The sequence below is a fragment of the Phyllobates terribilis genome, unplaced genomic scaffold (assembly GCF_046119375.1).
Source record: "Phyllobates terribilis strain yellow unplaced genomic scaffold, ASM4611937v1 Scaffold_1__5_contigs__length_1240528914, whole genome shotgun sequence".
Taxonomy (NCBI): Eukaryota; Metazoa; Chordata; class Amphibia; order Anura; family Dendrobatidae; genus Phyllobates; species Phyllobates terribilis.
This window is the reverse complement of record NW_027362761.1, coordinates 979,526,007-979,542,884: the sequence shown is the minus strand read 5'-3', so window position 1 is coordinate 979,542,884 and position 16,878 is coordinate 979,526,007. Positions and strand designations below refer to the sequence as shown.

General features: G+C 41.6%; 1 protein-coding gene across 2 annotated transcripts in view; it reads right to left on the bottom strand.

Moving 5' to 3' along the window:
* The window catches only part of LOC141156838 (cytochrome P450 3A29-like), an 80,408-nt gene extending 70,673 nt beyond the window's left edge, over nt 1–9,735 (bottom strand). The window contains exons 1-2 of one of the 2 annotated variants that reach the window (XM_073643264.1): nt 9,540–9,735; nt 5,320–5,413 (exon numbers count right to left, since the gene is read on the bottom strand). In XM_073643264.1, the coding sequence (XP_073499365.1) occupies nt 5,320–5,413; nt 9,540–9,610 (165 nt within the window). In that variant the 5' untranslated portion in view covers nt 9,611–9,735. The remainder of the gene's footprint in view (nt 1–5,319; nt 5,414–9,539) is intronic. The other variant, XM_073643274.1, reaches the window with a different exon arrangement.
* Nucleotides 9,736–16,878: the final 7,143 nt, after the last annotated feature.

Genomic DNA, 16,878 nt, shown 5'->3' with positions numbered 1-16,878 from the left:
AGTGGCAAGGGCCATATGAGGTGGTCAAAAAGTTGGGTGACGTCAACTACAAGGTCCACTAACCAGGAAGAAAAAAGCCGAAACAGGTGTACCACATTAACCTGCTCAAACCTTGGCAAGACAGAGACAGGTGGAAGCTACGTGCCTGGGGGCCCATCCTGAAGCCTGAGTCGAGGATGTCACAGTGGCACAGAGACACTGTCACCGGCCCAGAAGCAATAGAGCCAAGAGCTGCTTCAGTGGAACCGGGACCTGTTTTCGGGGCTGCCAGGTTGTACGCAGGTGGTCAGGCAGGAAATCTTGATGGAGCCGCATGTGAGGGTGAATCAAAGGCTGTAATGGATTCTTGAAGCCCGCCGCAAGGTGATCTCCAAGGAGGTGAGGAGAATGTTGAGCCTGGGCGTCATCGACGAGTCAAAACACGGCTGGTGTAGTCCCATTGTCCTTGTGCCAAAGCCAGATGGAGAATGCGGTTCTGTAATGACTACAGGAAGCTGAATGAGATGTCAAAGTTCGACGCATATCCAATGTCCCGGGTCGATGAGTTCATTGAAAGGCTAGGGTCAGCCAGATATATCACCACCCTGAACTTAACGAAAGAGTACTGGCAAATTCTCCAGTCCCCAAGTGCCAAGGAGAAGACGGTCTTCTCTACCCCTGATGGGTGCTTTCAGTACACCAGGATGCCATTCGGTCTGCAGGGAGCCACAACTACCTTCCAGAGGGACATGGACCAGATCCTAGCCTCTCACAAAAAGTATGCTGCAGCTTACCTGGATGACATTGTGATACTCAGCCCGGAGTGGGAAAGTAATTTACAGAAGGTCCAGGTGGTACTGGATGCACTAAGGAAGACAGGGTTTACTATAAATCCAAAGAAGTGCGCAATTGGGAAAGAAGAGGCAAAATACTTGGCTGCATCATTGGAAGGGGCGAAATAAAGCCGCAAGTAAATAATGTGGAGGCTATCCAAAACTGTCCGCAACCGAACTCCAAGAAGCAAGTTCGTGCATTCCTGGGAATTGTGGGATATTATCGGCGATTTTTCCAAATTTTGCCTTGACAGCCACCCCACTAACTGATCTTCTTAAAGGCATGAAGACATCGATGGCCAAATGGTCCTCGGAAGCGGAGATGGCATTCCAGGAGTTGAAGCTCACCCTATGTAAACAGCCGGTCTTATTCGTGTCTGATTTCACTAAGGAGTTTGTGGTGAAGACAGACGCATCCGAGGTCGGTTTGGGAGCGGTGTTGTCCTAGGAAATAGATGGGGATGAACATCCAGTCCTATTCCTGAGTAGGAAACTCTCTTCCTGTGAAAAGAACTATGCCGTCGTAGAGAAGGAGTGCTTGGCCATCAAATGGGCAACTGAGACACTAAGGTACTATCTGTTAGGCCGAAAGTTCAGGCTAGTGTCAGATCATGTGCCCCTGAGATGGATGAGGGAAAGGAAGGGGAAGAATGCCCGGGTGACCAGGTGGTTTCTAGCGCTCCAGGACTTTAATTTTCATGTGGAACACAGGCCCAAGAAACTACAAAGTAATGCAGATGCCCTGTCCAGACTTCCCTGTTTAGCGAGTGAAGGTGCCAAAACACCTGGCTTTGGGCAGAGAGGGAGGATATGTGACAAAGTCACTTACAGCGTGTCGGACGTGAGATATGTTTCACTGAGGCTATAAGCTTCAGTGATGTGAAACTGGAAGTCTTCTCCGGCATGGTATGTGCTGAGAGAGTTAATCAGCCATATTTAAATGGGTCAGTTTGTGTGAACGACTATAGAGTGGGTGGGAGGTCGTTCACCATATCTCCACCCCAGGGTGTGGTCTGGGGTTTAAATACTCGGCCTACTGAGGCATTCAGTGTTCAGTAGGTCTGGAGAGAGGAACTCCAGACATGTTTGTGTTGAGCTGACCTGGACCTCTGTCTGCAGCTGAGTGAGCAATCTACCACACTGTATATACATTACTGATCTGGCATGTTATATACACTACTCAAAAAAATAAAGGGAACACTCAAATAACACATCCTAGATCTGAATGAATGAAATATTCTCATTGAATACTTTGTTCTGTACAAAGTTGAATGTGCTAACAACAAAATCACACAAAAATCATCAATGGAAATCAAATTTATTAACCAATGGAAGCCTGGATTTGGAGTCACCTGCAAAATTAAAGTGCAAAAACACACTACAGGCTGATCCAACTTTGATGTAATGTCCTTAAAACAAGTCAAAATGAGGCTAGGTATTGTGTGTGGCCTCCATGTGCCTGTGTGACCTCCCCACAATGCCTGGGCATGCTCCTGATGAGGTTGTGGATGGTCTCCAGTGGGATCTCCTCTCAGACCTGGACTAAAGTATCCGCCAACTCCTGGACAGTCTGTGGTGCAACGTGACGTTGGTGGATGAAGCGAGACATAATGTCCCAGATGTGCTCAATCGGATTCAGGTCTGGGGAACGGGCGGGCTAGTCCATAGCTTCAATGCCTTCATCTTGCAGGAACTGCTGACACACTCCAGCCACATGAGGTCTGGCATTGTCCTGCATTAGGAGGAACCCAGGGCCAACCGCACCAGCATATTGTCTCACAAGGGGTCTGAGGATCTCATCTCGGTACCTAATGGCAGTCAGGCTACCTCTGGCGAGCACATGGAGGGCTGTGCGGCCCTCCAAAGAAATGCCACCCCACACCATTACTGACCCACTGCCAAACCTGTCATGCTGAAGGATGTTGCAGGCAGCAGATCGCTCTCCACGGCGTCTCCAGACTCTGTCACGTCTGTCACATGTGCTCAGTGTGAACCTGCTTTCATCTGTGAAGAGCACAGGGCGCCAGTGGCGACTTTGCCAATCTTGGTATTCTGTGGCAAATGCCAAGCGTCCTGCACGGTGTTGGGCTGTGAGCACAACCCCCATCTGTGGACGTTGGGCCCTCATACCATCCTCATGGAGTCGGTTTCTAACCGTTTGTGCAGACACATGCACATTTGTGGCCTGCTGGAGGTCATTTTGCAGGACTCTGGCAGTGCTCCTCCTGTTCCTCCTTGCACAAAGGGACGGAGGTAGCGGTCATGCTGCTGGGCAGTTGCCCTCCTACAGCCCCCTCCACGTCTCCTGGTGTACTGGCCTGTCTCCTGGTAGCGCCTCCAGCCTCTGGACACTACCCTGACAGACACAGCAAACCTTCTTGCCACTGCTCGCATTGATGTGCCATCCTCGATGAGCTGCACTACCTGAGCAACTTCTGTGGGTTGTAGAGTCCGTCTCATGCTACCACGAGTGTGAAAGCACGACCAACATTCAAAAGTGACCAAAACATCAGCCAGAAAGCATTGGTACTGAGATGTGGTCTGTGGTCCCCACCTGCAGAACCACTCCTTTAATGAATGTGTCTTGATAATTGCCAATAATTTCCATCTATTGTCTATTCCATTTGCACAACAGCATGTGAAATTGATTGTCAATCAGTGTTGCTTCTTAAGTGGACAGTTTGATTTCACAGAAGTTTGATTTACTTGGAGTTATATTCTGTTGTTTTAGGCTGAGTTCACACGATGCGTATTTCATGCGTTTCCGCGGCGTTTTTGCAGTTGCGTAAATGCCGCGGAAACGCATGAAAAACGCATGGTAGAAGGGAAGCAATGTTCCCCAATTGAAATCCGCATGTGCTGTGCCCATGATGCGGATTTTTCCGCAGCGTAAACGCTGCGCTCAAAAATCCGCAGCATGTCATTTAATTTTGCGGAAACGCGGCGTTTTCACCGCCATTGACTTGCATTAGAACGCGCCAATTCCGCAAGACTGCATCTGTACTTGCGTAATTGGTGCGTTCTAATGTGCGGATGGTACCCGAGTGTGGAGGAGAGGAGAGTCTCATCCACACCCAGGTACCATTAAAAAAGCTGTAAAAACAAGAATAAAATAAAAAATATATATATACTTACCATCTGTCGGCCCGCGCACCGCTCCTGCTTGCTTCCCGGCACTTGCAGTGAGTTGTAGGACCTGCGGTGACGTCAGAGTCATGTGACGGGTCACGTGACGCTGACGTCGGCAGGTCTTTCAATTCAAAGTTGCCGGGAGAACGGATAGAGCAGGACAGCGCGGGCCATCAGAGGTAAGTATATACACTCTCTCGGGTCACACTATATAAATCCATGCTGTTTGCATGGATTTATATAGTGTGACCTAGTTGTCAAGCACTTTCCAGGTGATGCTAAAATCGCCTGGAAAGCGCTTGTCAATCTGCATGCGGAAACGCATGTGAATCTGCATGTGGATCCGCATGTATTCTGCAGGAAAAACGCATGCACAATCTGCATGCGTTTTTTCTGCCAGGGAGATGCAGAAATGATGCAGAAATTTTCTGCTTCATTTCTGCATCGTGTGCACATAGCCTAAGTGTTCCCTTTATTTTTTTGAGCAATGTATTTTCTCCTAAACTTGATCTACCAGCCAGAAGCTACTACCCAGAGGTCCACCCAGGTAAAGTGAAATCCTTGCATTGTGGTGAAAGGTTAAATACCATTCTAAGTGGACAGGCTAGTGCAAAGTCTGTCATTAGATGAATATTTTGAGTTGACAAATTTGCTGACTAGTGCAATGTGCTGTCTTAATTTACGTTAATCATTTATAACTTTGTATCTTACAATCTTTCATATTCAAGAACTTCTGACTTCACTGATTAATGTGAAAAGTAGCCTGGGTAAAGGTCCCATCACAATTATTTTTATTATGTTCAATCACATACTGTGCACAGATGGAAATAATTTATTGGAGTGCCACACTGGCCTCACCACCAAGCAATCACATTTGTGCATAGCTCATTATTTTTACTCTATTTATTTTACCTACAATTATACACTGTAATGAAAGTCAGGACAAAAGAGAGATTTGGACCAACCCTGAAACATAAAATACAGTATTGGTGCCTATGGTGCAAGTAGAATCAAATTGTCTAAGGATTTGGAAATTGAGATTAGCAGAGATGCTTAGTCATCCAGCATATTTGTTAGTGAAGCTTTACCTTGGTCAGTAATAAAAAGCTTTTAGACTTTCATATTGATACAGTTCAGACATGCGCCTCGTTTGCCTGTAGTTGCACAACCAGAGAAATGCAGTAAATTGTAATAAGGAATAATGTGGAACTATAATAGTAAGAATGGTTTTACGAAGTTTTGCTGCTCACTGAAATAAATTCTAACCGCAAAACTAATGATAGAGTCTATTATTTTATTTACTTTATTTAGTAGATACATTTATAATAAAATACATTAATATAGTAGGTGGAATCAGATGATTTGTCTTTATACTCACATATTTGTTATCAAGAAAATTTCCAATAAATGGTAGGGGTCTAGGACCGGGTATTCCATATTTTTTGAATATTCTGTATGGCCAGATCCCATAACTGGAAAGAAGATAGCAAATTAAAAAATAGGTTTTATTTATTTATTTCATATTTTATCCAATAATTGAAGAATATTTATCAACATTTCTAATATTAGAACTTGTTCATATGTGATTATATTTATAGAGAACCCAACACCCGATACATACTGTCCTATTCGTGGGCAACGGTAATCATGTTATTTAAATGCTATTGTCTGAGATTGTGCCAAAACTACCAAAAAACTATTTACTTATAACATTAGAGGGCCAAAACAAAATAACTAAAGAAGAATATCCCCCACTAAAAACTATAATTTTATTAAATTATATTAAAACCACACAGATAATTCATCACAATAGTACTGGCTATATAAATGACCAATGCTAAATCAACAATCACACAATAAATATTAGGGAAACAGCAGATAGATTGCATGAATTTCACAATAACGGAAGGCTGGGTAAATATGAGAAAGTATTCAATGCTCAGTCATCAGAGCAGAGTGGAATCTCCGTCTACTCTATGCCGGCAGAGACCGGCGCTGGGCACAACAGGCAGGTAGTTAACAACTGCTTTTTTCCTGTTAGTTCTTAGGCCCTTAGTAAAAAAATGAAGTAATCCTGGATAACTTGACAAAGCAGCTCGTACTGAGCATACGTCAGAATTGACAACTGACACATGCTCAGTAGAGCAAGGACTAGCCCGGCCACTGAAATGGATGTCACCAATGACGCTCTTTTCAGGGAATGGGCAGAGGCTGTATCAGTGACTGCAGCCTCTGCCCCATGATGACATCATGTTTTAGTATCCCAGCATGCTTTGGGGATTCTCAAATGAAGTGTCATCAAAATGGAAGTAGATAAATTAAATAAATAAATGACGCAGTTATAGAGGGAACAGTAGGGACTTTTTAACTAAAGTATATTAGAAAATATATAACATTATTACATTAAATAGAAAGACATTTAGGATTAAAATAAATGCTAGTTTTTGACCACCCCTAGTTTTGGATCCATGGACACGTGCATTAGCAATCCATGCTCTGACCGATTTGCATGAACGTCTGCATGAGTCCTAACACTGTTTTAAGGACATTTACTCATTGAGTTTTATATATCAATTTATTTATTATAGATTTCAAAAAAAGGAAAGAGAAAACTTCCAAAAGATATGTTTTCCTTTATCCGAAAGATTTTTTTCTGGCTACTTTTCTGGGAGGATTTTTTTTTGTACCTCCATCTGTGAATAGAGCTGCAGCTTTCAGTGTTTTTTCCCCTTGTTTTTTATTTATTTATTTAATTTTACATATAGTCACGTAGTAAGTAGTGTACGGTTTTCAGGAAAATCCAATTTGGGTTTTTGGGGCTGAAACATCAAAGTAGTAATTTTATGATGAGGACGTAGATGGTGCTCACGCTCTTTATATACTGCCCCATTTTAGTCTTGTACATGATAATTTATTTTTAAAGAAATGGCTTATTTCTTAAAAGAATGTTTTAGCTCACAAATTGTTTCCAGCCAGCCGATTAATGCCTGTGTCAGGATAAATTGGACACAACTGATCAGATAGCAAAACCAGGAGTGGATGATAAATGCAGAATTGGTGACTTGTTTCTATTATACCTTTTCTCTGATTGTTCCTCACCTGGTTTTGGCTCCCACTCCTGAGAAAAATTACTGACCAAATGCTGATAGTGGGGCCGTGGCCTTAGGCTAAATGTCAAATTACTGGGAAGTTTACATGATTGCAGAAACTACTTGTGAACTATATACAATTTATATATTTATACAAAGCCCAGTGGTGTATGGATCAATGAGCCTCAAACTGAAGATAAGAGAAGTAAAAATGTCTACAAATGAAGGAAAGCTGCTTATACATACTAACGTAGCATAAGGGCTCATTCACACATCAGTTTTTCGCATACAAGTGATATCTGTGGTTTTCACGGATAGCGGTTGTACCTATGATAGTCTATGGGGCTGTTCACGTCTGTGATTTTTTTGCAAAGACATGTCCAATCTTAATCCGAATGTCGAATCAAACTCGGCAATGCAAGTCTATGGGTCTGTGAAAAAAAATTGGACAGCACTCGGATGCCATCCATGTGCTATCAATTTTTTACATTCTATTTGATAAAAGGTGGAGAAATTTTTTTTTTACACATACAAGAAAAATTGGTGAAAATCGGACCAAACTCTGATGAAACTGATGAAAATCTGATAAAACTCTGATGATAATCACTGATAAAACTCAGTCCGATTTTGTTGTACTTGAAAAAAACTGATGTCTCATTGAGGTCCAAGGCTACATTCTCAAGATGAGTTTTGACGCTGCATATTTTTTACAAAAAATGCAAGTAACCTATTTTACTTAATGGGTACAGAAATGCTGCAAAAAGTCTGCACCATCAAAAACTCACCAAATAGCTCATCTTGGTAACGTAGCCTTAGAGGGCACTTAAAGGGAATCTGTCACCCTTTTGAGCTTTTTGAGTTACAGTATGAGTATGGACATACAAGTTGTATGCAGGTGAAATTAGTCATACCTGTACTGGCGTGGCCGGAAATCCCACGCCTGCGCATTCAGCCTGCTGTCACTCCTCTGCTCTGTTACACCCTTCTGTGGGTGCTGTCTTCAATTTTGATGTGAGTAGACACCAGCGTAGATGTGAGTAGAAGGCCAGCAGGATGTGTGGGATTTCTAGCTGAGCACATGACGTAAAAGTGACATGGGTGTGATAGCATAATTTGCATGAGCCAACATCATCCCTAGCTCATGCAAATTGTGTGCATGCGCACTGCTCTTTTTCAGAAGCATCACTGTGCCTCTGTAGCCGGGTGTACGCTTACTGGCTTCAGAGGCGCATTGCGAATGACCAGAAGTTCAGAAGATAGCTTCCCGTCATGCGCAGTGAGCCTCTGAAGCTTGGAAGCGAACACCCGGCTATAGAGGAACAGTGATGCTGCGGAAATGAGCGGCAAGCATGCGCCACAGGGGCGCTATAACATGGAAAGAGGGCTGACTAGTCTGGAGAAACTAACACCTATCGACTAATCAAAGCCCTACTTAGCACAGGAAATGGACATTATAAATGCTTTTTTAAAACATTTATTTAACTGAATAACATTATACACGACTGATTAGGCAGGGAATTTACTCATACATAGGTGAATGCTGCTGGGTTGGAGGGCATGGGGGACCTGACAAGTTCCCTTTTAACAAGGCCACATCCAGGAGGCATACATGTATGATTAATTTTAGCCATAATTTCATACAACCTATATGCCCATATTCATAAGTCAAAAAGTTCAATAGGGTGACAGATTCCCTTTAAGCTTTTGGTTAGTACACAGTGGTGGTGGTAAAGACTATGAGCCTGATTCATCATTTGTGATTGATTGAAGTAATCAATTTGTGATTGATTGAAGTAACTTCTTTGTTTTGTATTTGCTTAAGTTTTTTGAGCCAATTTTTTTAAAAAGCCACACACGGTTCATAAATTTGTTGCAAAATCAATTTTTTGTTCTTAAACCAGTTTTTGCAACATTTTAGCACCAAAAGTTGCAAATCTATTGAATAGAAAATTGCAAACATGCATTAAATTTAAATCTCCTCCAGAAAACCTTACTCCAAGAAAGAAAAAAAAATGCGACTTGATTTCTGTCTAAAACAGCTAAATAAGCAAAGTTCTTGAGGAAGAATAACTAAAACACTTTAAAAAAGAAAAAGAACTAAAAAAGTGGCGCAAAATGTATAGAGAATAAGGCGCAAATATTAAACTCACTAAAAAGGAGCAAATTACTGCAGAATCGCAGAGAAATTAAATGATGAATAGAGGTTTATATATTTCCCATCTTACCTTTATACTTTATACTTTATTGAAGGGAGAAGATAAAAGTGTTCATTTAACAGAACATGATGTGCAGTAATGTGGTAACATAGTACATGTTTAGGCTTGGTACCTACTGCTGATCTTAGAAATAGGAGGCGACAGGAATGTTTTTTTGTAACTATGTCCCATCCTTTAATGAGGAATACGTACATTCAGGTTCATGCATGTAAAGCCATTATCTTTCTCCTATTCTATTGAAAGAACAGACAAACTACTTCATACAAAGTGAGAGTGAAGGATAGGAATCTTACCAAGTGAGAAGTGCCAGCAGTGTGATGAGCAGAATCCATGTTTCTTTCGAGAAATCTGGGATGAGGTACATGCTCAATCTTTCTTTGATGTTACTCTCTCTTCTGTATGCCCGGTCTTTCCCTTCTTCTTGTTGCTGGTCTTCCTGCACTTCTGGCTATCCTACTCCGGCAGCTTTTAATATCCTGCTCCCTCCCCTGTTATGCTGCTCTGGAGGAGGGTTCACATACATGAGAACAATTTTGGCCACAGACCAGAGACTTGTGTGCACAGAGATAACATAGAATTATTTTTCTTCTACTCCACAGACTTCTATAATTTTTCTAGCATGTACAGAAAACACCAGAATTTTTTGTTATACTGAATTTACACGAGTTGACTGCATTGATCAGCTACATGCAAGTTAGATGGCCAACGACAGCTAATACGATTGTTCTATGCACATAGGGCATCATTGTTCTCAGCATGTCCCATTTAAACAAGGCGATGTGCAACCAAGAACTATAATTTAAACAGGCTAAAACATAATCACACCTGACAAACAAGTGTTTTGCTGGCCTGTTTAGATGGCTTGACAGTTGCAAACCCAATTATCTACCCATCTAAAAGCAGCATTAGGCCTTTGTGGCAAAGTCACTGGAAATGTACTGGAGGTGAGATATGTAGCACTGAGATTGTTAGCTCCAGTAATATAAACATAGGAAAAATGTTCCAGCACACGAAGTGAAGAGGGGTTAATCAGCCATGTTTAGCGCTAGGGTGATTCAACACCTGTAGAGAGGGAGGAGGTCAGAGGATAAACTCCCAGCCTTTTAGAGCATTTGGTGTGGGGTGGGCCTGGAGACACAAGCTCTGGAGCTGTATTTTCATGTGAAGGAAAGTTAAACTTTGGGTTGTTTGTTCCTGAAGCGGGCGGTTACCCGTAGCAACAAGGACTGTGCCATACATCATGTTTTGTTTTGCCTGTTAGGCTGGGAAGGCTGTATTTGTTATGCTAACATTATGCAGTACTCTTAATAAACCATCGGAGGATTTAACCCCATAACGCTCAATGACGGACAATGCATTGCATGAGCGGGTGCTAGTTCCTGCTCACTGCCGTGCAGTGTCCGTCATAGCTTTAAACCGTCACTTCGTATAAACACGCTGTGACAGTTAAGTGGCAACAGCTGTCTGTGCAGCTGTGTGGCAGGAGAAGAGGTGCAGGGACCCATGCCGGTGGTCCCCGCACCCAGATCGCTGCGATCGGTCAGTCAATCTGACTAACCAATCTCAGCATGATTGTGCAGGAGATGCTGTAATATCAGCACCTGCTGCCCGACCAGAGCCGGAGGTCAGCGCTGCTAGTGGCTGAACTCCGGCCCTAAACATCCAGTAGCGGTGTCATCACTGCCCCTGGCTGTTAACCCCCTGAATGCTGCGATCAAGTGCGATCGCAGCTTTCAGAAGGCAGGCGGAGGGACAGGAGCTCCCTCTGCCTCAGATCGGCGCCCCCGCAATGTAATCATGGGGCCCGATCGTTGCCATGGTGATCAGGGGTCATCATGACGACCCCCGAGTCACCAAGCTACGGAAAGCTGCTGAAACCATGCTCACAGAATGGTCCCAGGAGCTTTCACTATAGGTATAATGCACTGCAATCTAGTGCATTGCAATGCATTATACCTGTGATCAAAGGGAAAAAAGTGAAAGTCCCATAAAGGGACTAACTTAAAAGATATTGTAATTTTTTTTTTTAACAATATGTAAAAACAAATATTACAAAATAATAATAATAATATTAAAATATTACACTAATAAATACACATTTTTATGTAAAAAAAATGAAATAAAAAAAGTACACATATTTGGTATCGCCGTGTCCGGAACGACCCGACCTATAAAAGTGTCACACTAGTTAACCTCTTCAGTAAATGCCATAGAAAAAAAAAAAAAAAACAAGGCAAACGATGCTTTATCATCATACCACTGGAAAAAAGTGGAATAAAACTCGATAAAAAAAACGAATATAAATAAAATTGGTACCGCTGAAAATGTCATCTTGTCCCGCAAAAAACAAGCTGCCATGCTGCTCCATCAGCGGAAAAATAAAAAAATGATAGCTTTCAGAATACAGCGATGCAAAAATAATTATTTTTTCTATAAAAGTTTTTATTGTGTAAAAGCGCCAAAACATAAAAAAACGCTATAAATGTGGTATCACTGTAATCGCACCGACCTGAAGAATAAAGCTGCCTTATCAATTTTACAAAACGCGGAACTGCATAAAAAAAAAAAAAAAATTCCTGAATTGCCGGATTTTGTTCATTCTGTCTCCCCAAAAATTGGAATAGAAAGCGATCAAAAAATGTCATGTGCCCGAAAATGGTACAAATAAAAACATCAACTCGTCCCGCAAAAAACAAGCCCTTACATGACTGTCCCGGTGGAAGATTCCCTATAATGAGGCAGATGGAGGCACCGTGGACGCCGTGTGACCTTTGATCCGGCGGTGTCCATCTTTTTATGTGTGCATAAAAGCGCGGTAGGCCGCAGTTTTGTGCACCTCTGAAAAGAAGGACAACGCTGAACAGAGGCCAGACGGACCCCAGAGTGACTCTGCTGCCTCATTATAGTGAATGGATCCCCTGGGGGTGTCACCTGAATCACGTCATTCAGAGATTTAGATAGAAACCCTGATGTAAGCGCTCAGCATAGAGCACAGGATAAATGTGATCCAAATGTTATGTAAAATGTTCTCAATAAAAGCTTCTACTCAATCCACAAAAAAAAAAAATCCACTCAGGTCAGTCATCTGTCAATGCAAATATAGGGGCTTCCACGATACTGGTAGCACAAAGGCTCTGGAAAAGTGAAATGGCTCCTCGCACCCAAAGGAAATTCAGCAAATTCTGCGCCCCGAAATTCTAATCCCCCCCCCCCGTCCTTCTGAGCTCCAGTCTCTGCCTAAACCACATTTTGCTTCCACATGTTTGGCAGTGGTATAATTTCCAAAATGGGTCACTTCTCTTCTAGCATTTAGGCTCTCTGTATATTGAGTCCGCTGGGAAAATCTGTGCTCCAGGAGGCAAATAGCGCTCCATTGCCGTGTGGCTAAGCAATACTGTACAGCCACATATGAGGTATTACCACATTCAGCAGAAATTGTGGGACAAATTTTGGTGCCAGTTTTATCCATTATCCCCATTTGAAAATATAAAATCTGGGGCTAAAACAAAATTATTTTTTCTTCACTGCCTAATTGTATAAGGTTCTGTGACACACCTGTGGTGTCAATATGATCACTGCACCCATAGATGAATAGATGAGTTCATTGAGAGGTGTAGTTTGTAAAATGGGGTCACTTATGGGGAATTTTGCTGTTATGGCACCTCAGGGGATCTCTTAGTGTGTCATGGCACCCTCAAACCATAACAGTAAAATCTGCACTATAATATAGTGCTCCTTCCCTTCTGACCTTTGCACTATGCCTCAAAAGTAGTTCCCAGTTACATGTAGTATATTGTGTACCCAGAAGAAATTGCACAACAAAATGAGAGGTCAATTTTCTCCTGTTACCCTTGTGAAAATAAAAAATTTGTGGCTAAAAGAAAATTTTTGTGGAAAAAATGTGATTTTTTTATTTTCACAGCTCTATGTGAAGCACCTGGAGGTTCAAAGTGCAACATGGCGTTAACTCTCAATTCCAGGCAATTCTGCATTCAAAAAGTCAAATGGAGCTCCATCCTTTTCGAATCCTGCCGCGCACTCAAACAGTGGTATTCACCCACATACGGGGTATCAGTGAACTCAGGAGAAATTGCACAACAACTATTGATGTACCTTTTCTCCTGTTACCCTTGTGAAAATAAAAAATTGGGTCTAAAAGTTCATTTTTGTGGAAAACATTTGATTTTTTAATTTTCACGGCTCTACATTATAAACTTCTGTGAAGCACCTGGGGGTTCAAAGTGCTCACCACACATCTAGATAAGTTTATTAAGGGGTCTAGTTTCCAAAATGGGGTCACTTGTGGGGGTTTTTCACTGTTTAGGCACATCAGGGGCTCTCCAAACGCGACATGGCGTCCGCTAATTATTCCAGCAAATTTTGAATTCAAAAAGTGAAATGGCGCTCTTTTGTGAAAAAAAGCTAAATGTTATTTTTTTTCTTCCTCATTGCTTCAGTTCCTGTGAAGCACCTGAAGGGTTAATAAATTTGAATGTAGTTTAGTGCACCTTAAGGGGTGCAGTTTTTAGAATGGTGTCACTTTTAGGAATTTTCTGTAATGTAGACCTCTCAAAGTCACTTCAAATGTGATGTGGTCCCTAAAAAAATGGTTTTATAAATTTTGTTGGAAAAATGAGAAATCGCTGGTCAACTTTTAACCCTTATAACTTTCTAGCAAAAAAAAAAAATTTGGTTCCAAAATTTTGCTGATGTAAAGTAGACATGTGAGAAATATTATTACTATTTTGTGTGACGTATCTCTCTGATTTATGGGCATAAAAATTCTAAGTTTGAACATTGAAAAATTTTCAAAATTTTCACCAAACTTCTGTTTTTTTCAGAAATAAACACAAGTCATATCGAATAAATTTTACCACTATCATGAAGTACAATATGTCATGAAAAAACAATCTCAGAATCAGTGGGATCCGTTGAAGCATTCTAGAGTTATTACCTCATAAAGTGACAGTAGTCAGATTTAAAAAATAAGGACTGGTCATTAGTGTTGAGCGAGCATGCTCAACGCTGCTCGTTACTCGCCCGAGCATCACGGTACTCGGGATGTTCGGTGAGCACCGAGCATTTCCGGGTTACTTGGGCGGGAGCTCGGGTCTCCGCCCCCTGCACGTTTGGCGCTCTATACAGAGCCAATGAACATGCAGGGATTGCCTGCCAGTCACTGTAATGCCGCAGCCATGTTGTTTGTGGGCATTACAGTGATTGGCTGGCCGCACAGTGTCACCTGGAGTATTTAAAACCAGGCGCCGCCATCTTGGACACAGTCGCTCCGGATCAGCCAGTGTAGGGTCAATGCTGCTGAGTTAGGGAGAGATATATAGTGCGAAATAGGTAGTGTAGGGTCTCTAAAGCCTGCCAAATCAAACAAACAGTCCTTCTCAGGACTAATATCCATCCAAGATATCAGGCAGGCAGGCTGTATAGGAGATGCAGTGGTTATACCAGCAAACGCTGCATTACAGTCCTGTGTGCTCCTGTTGGTCAAATTGCTAGACTTATCACCCAGGTCTCAGGAGCCAGGAACATTTTTATTTTTTTCCATCTAAATCCTGTATTTTTTTTTCTTCCTCAGTCAGACTGTACAAATACGTGTCTTATTAACCTTTTGGTATTCCCCCCCCCCAAAAAAAATTGAGTGTGTCTGTGACTGTTCAGACAACAATATATCTGTTTAAAAGAGTCTGATGTAGGCCAGAAAAATAGAACTGTGGTTTTGCAGTTCCACGGGTCAAATATCTGTATTATCCTGTTTTTGGCATTTTTTGCTTAAAAAAAAAACTGTAATAGTGTCTCCCTGACTGGTCAGACACCAATATATCTGTTTAAAAGAGTCTGGTGTAGGCCCGAAAAATAGAACTGTGGTTTTTCAGTTCCATGGGTCAAATCTTTGTATTATCCTGCTTTTGGCATTTTTTGCCGTAAAAAAACAGTAATGGTGTCTCCCTGACTTTACAGACACCAATATATCTGTTTAAAAGAGTCTGGAGTAGGCCAGAGAAATAGAACTGTGGTTTTGGAGTTTCACGAGTCAAATCTCTGTATTATCCTGTTTTTGGCATTTTTTGCCGTGAAAAAAGCTGTAATAGTGTCTCCCTGACTGGTCAGACACCAATATATCTGTTTAAAAGAGTCTGGTGTACGCCACATAACTATAACTGTGGTTTTGCAGTTCCACAGGTCAAATCTCTGTATTATCCTGTTTTTGGCATTTTTTGCCGTAAAAACATACAGTAATAGCGTCTACCTGACTTTGCAGACACCAATATATCTGTTTAAAAGAGTCTGGCGTACGCCACATAACTATAACTGTGGTTTTGCAGTTCCACGGGTCAAATCTCTGTATTATCCTGCTTTTGGCATTTTTTGCCGTAAAAAAAAACCGTATTAATGTCTCCCTGACTGTTCAGACACCAATATATCTGTTTAAAAGAATCTGGTGTAGGCCAGAAAAATGCAACTGTGGTTTTCAAGTTCCACGGGTCAAATCTCTGAATTATCCTGTTTTTGGCATTTTATGCAGTAAAAAAACACTGTAATAGTGTCTCCCTGACTGGTCAGACACCAATATCTCTGTTTAAAAGTCTGGTGTAGGCTAGAAAAATAAAACTGTGGTTTTGCAGTTCCACGGGTCAAATCTCTGAATTATCCTGTTTTTGGCATTTTTTGCCATAAAACAAAACTGTAATAGTGTCTCCCTGACTGGTCAGACACCAATATATCTGTTTAAAAGAGTCTGGTGTACGCCACATAACTATAACTGTGGTTTTGCAGTCCACGGGTCAAATCTCTGTATTATCCTGTTTTGGCATTTTTTGCCAGAAAACAAAACTGTAATAGTGTCTCCCTGACTGGTCAGACACCATTATATCTGTTTAAGAGAGTCTGGTGTAAGCCAGAAAAATAGAACTGTGGTTTTGCAGTTCCACGGGTCAAACCTCTGTATTATCCTCCTTTTTTCATTTTTTGCCATAAAAAAAACAGTAATAGTGTCTCCCTGACTGTTCAGACACCAATATATCTGTTTAAAAGAGTCTGGTGAGGCCAGAAAAATTGAACAGTGATTTTGCAGTTCTATGGGTCAAATCTCTGTATTATCCTGTTTTTGTCATTTTTTGAAGTAAAAAAAACTGCAATAGTGTTTCCCTGACAGGTCAGACACCAATATATCTGTTTAAAAGAGTATGGTGTACGCCACATAACTATAACTGTGGTTTTGCAGTTCCACGTGTCAAATCTGTATATTATCCTGTTTTTGGCATTTTTTGCCATAAAAAAACAGAAATAGTGTCTCCCTGACTGGTCAGACACCAATATATCTGTTTAAAAGAATCTGGTGTAGGCCAGAAAAATAGAACTGTGGATTGCACTTCCACGGGTCAAATCTCTGAATTATCCTGTTTTGGGCATTTTTTGCTGTAAAAAAACACTGTAATTGTGTCACCCTGACTGGTCAGACACCAATATGTCTGTTTAAAAGAGTCTGGTGTAGGCCAGAAAAATAGAACTGCGGTTTTGCAGTTCCACGGGTCAAATCTCTGTATTATCCTGCTTGTGACATTTTTTGCCGTAAAAAAAACAGTAATAGTGTCTCCCTGACTGGCCAGACACCAATAT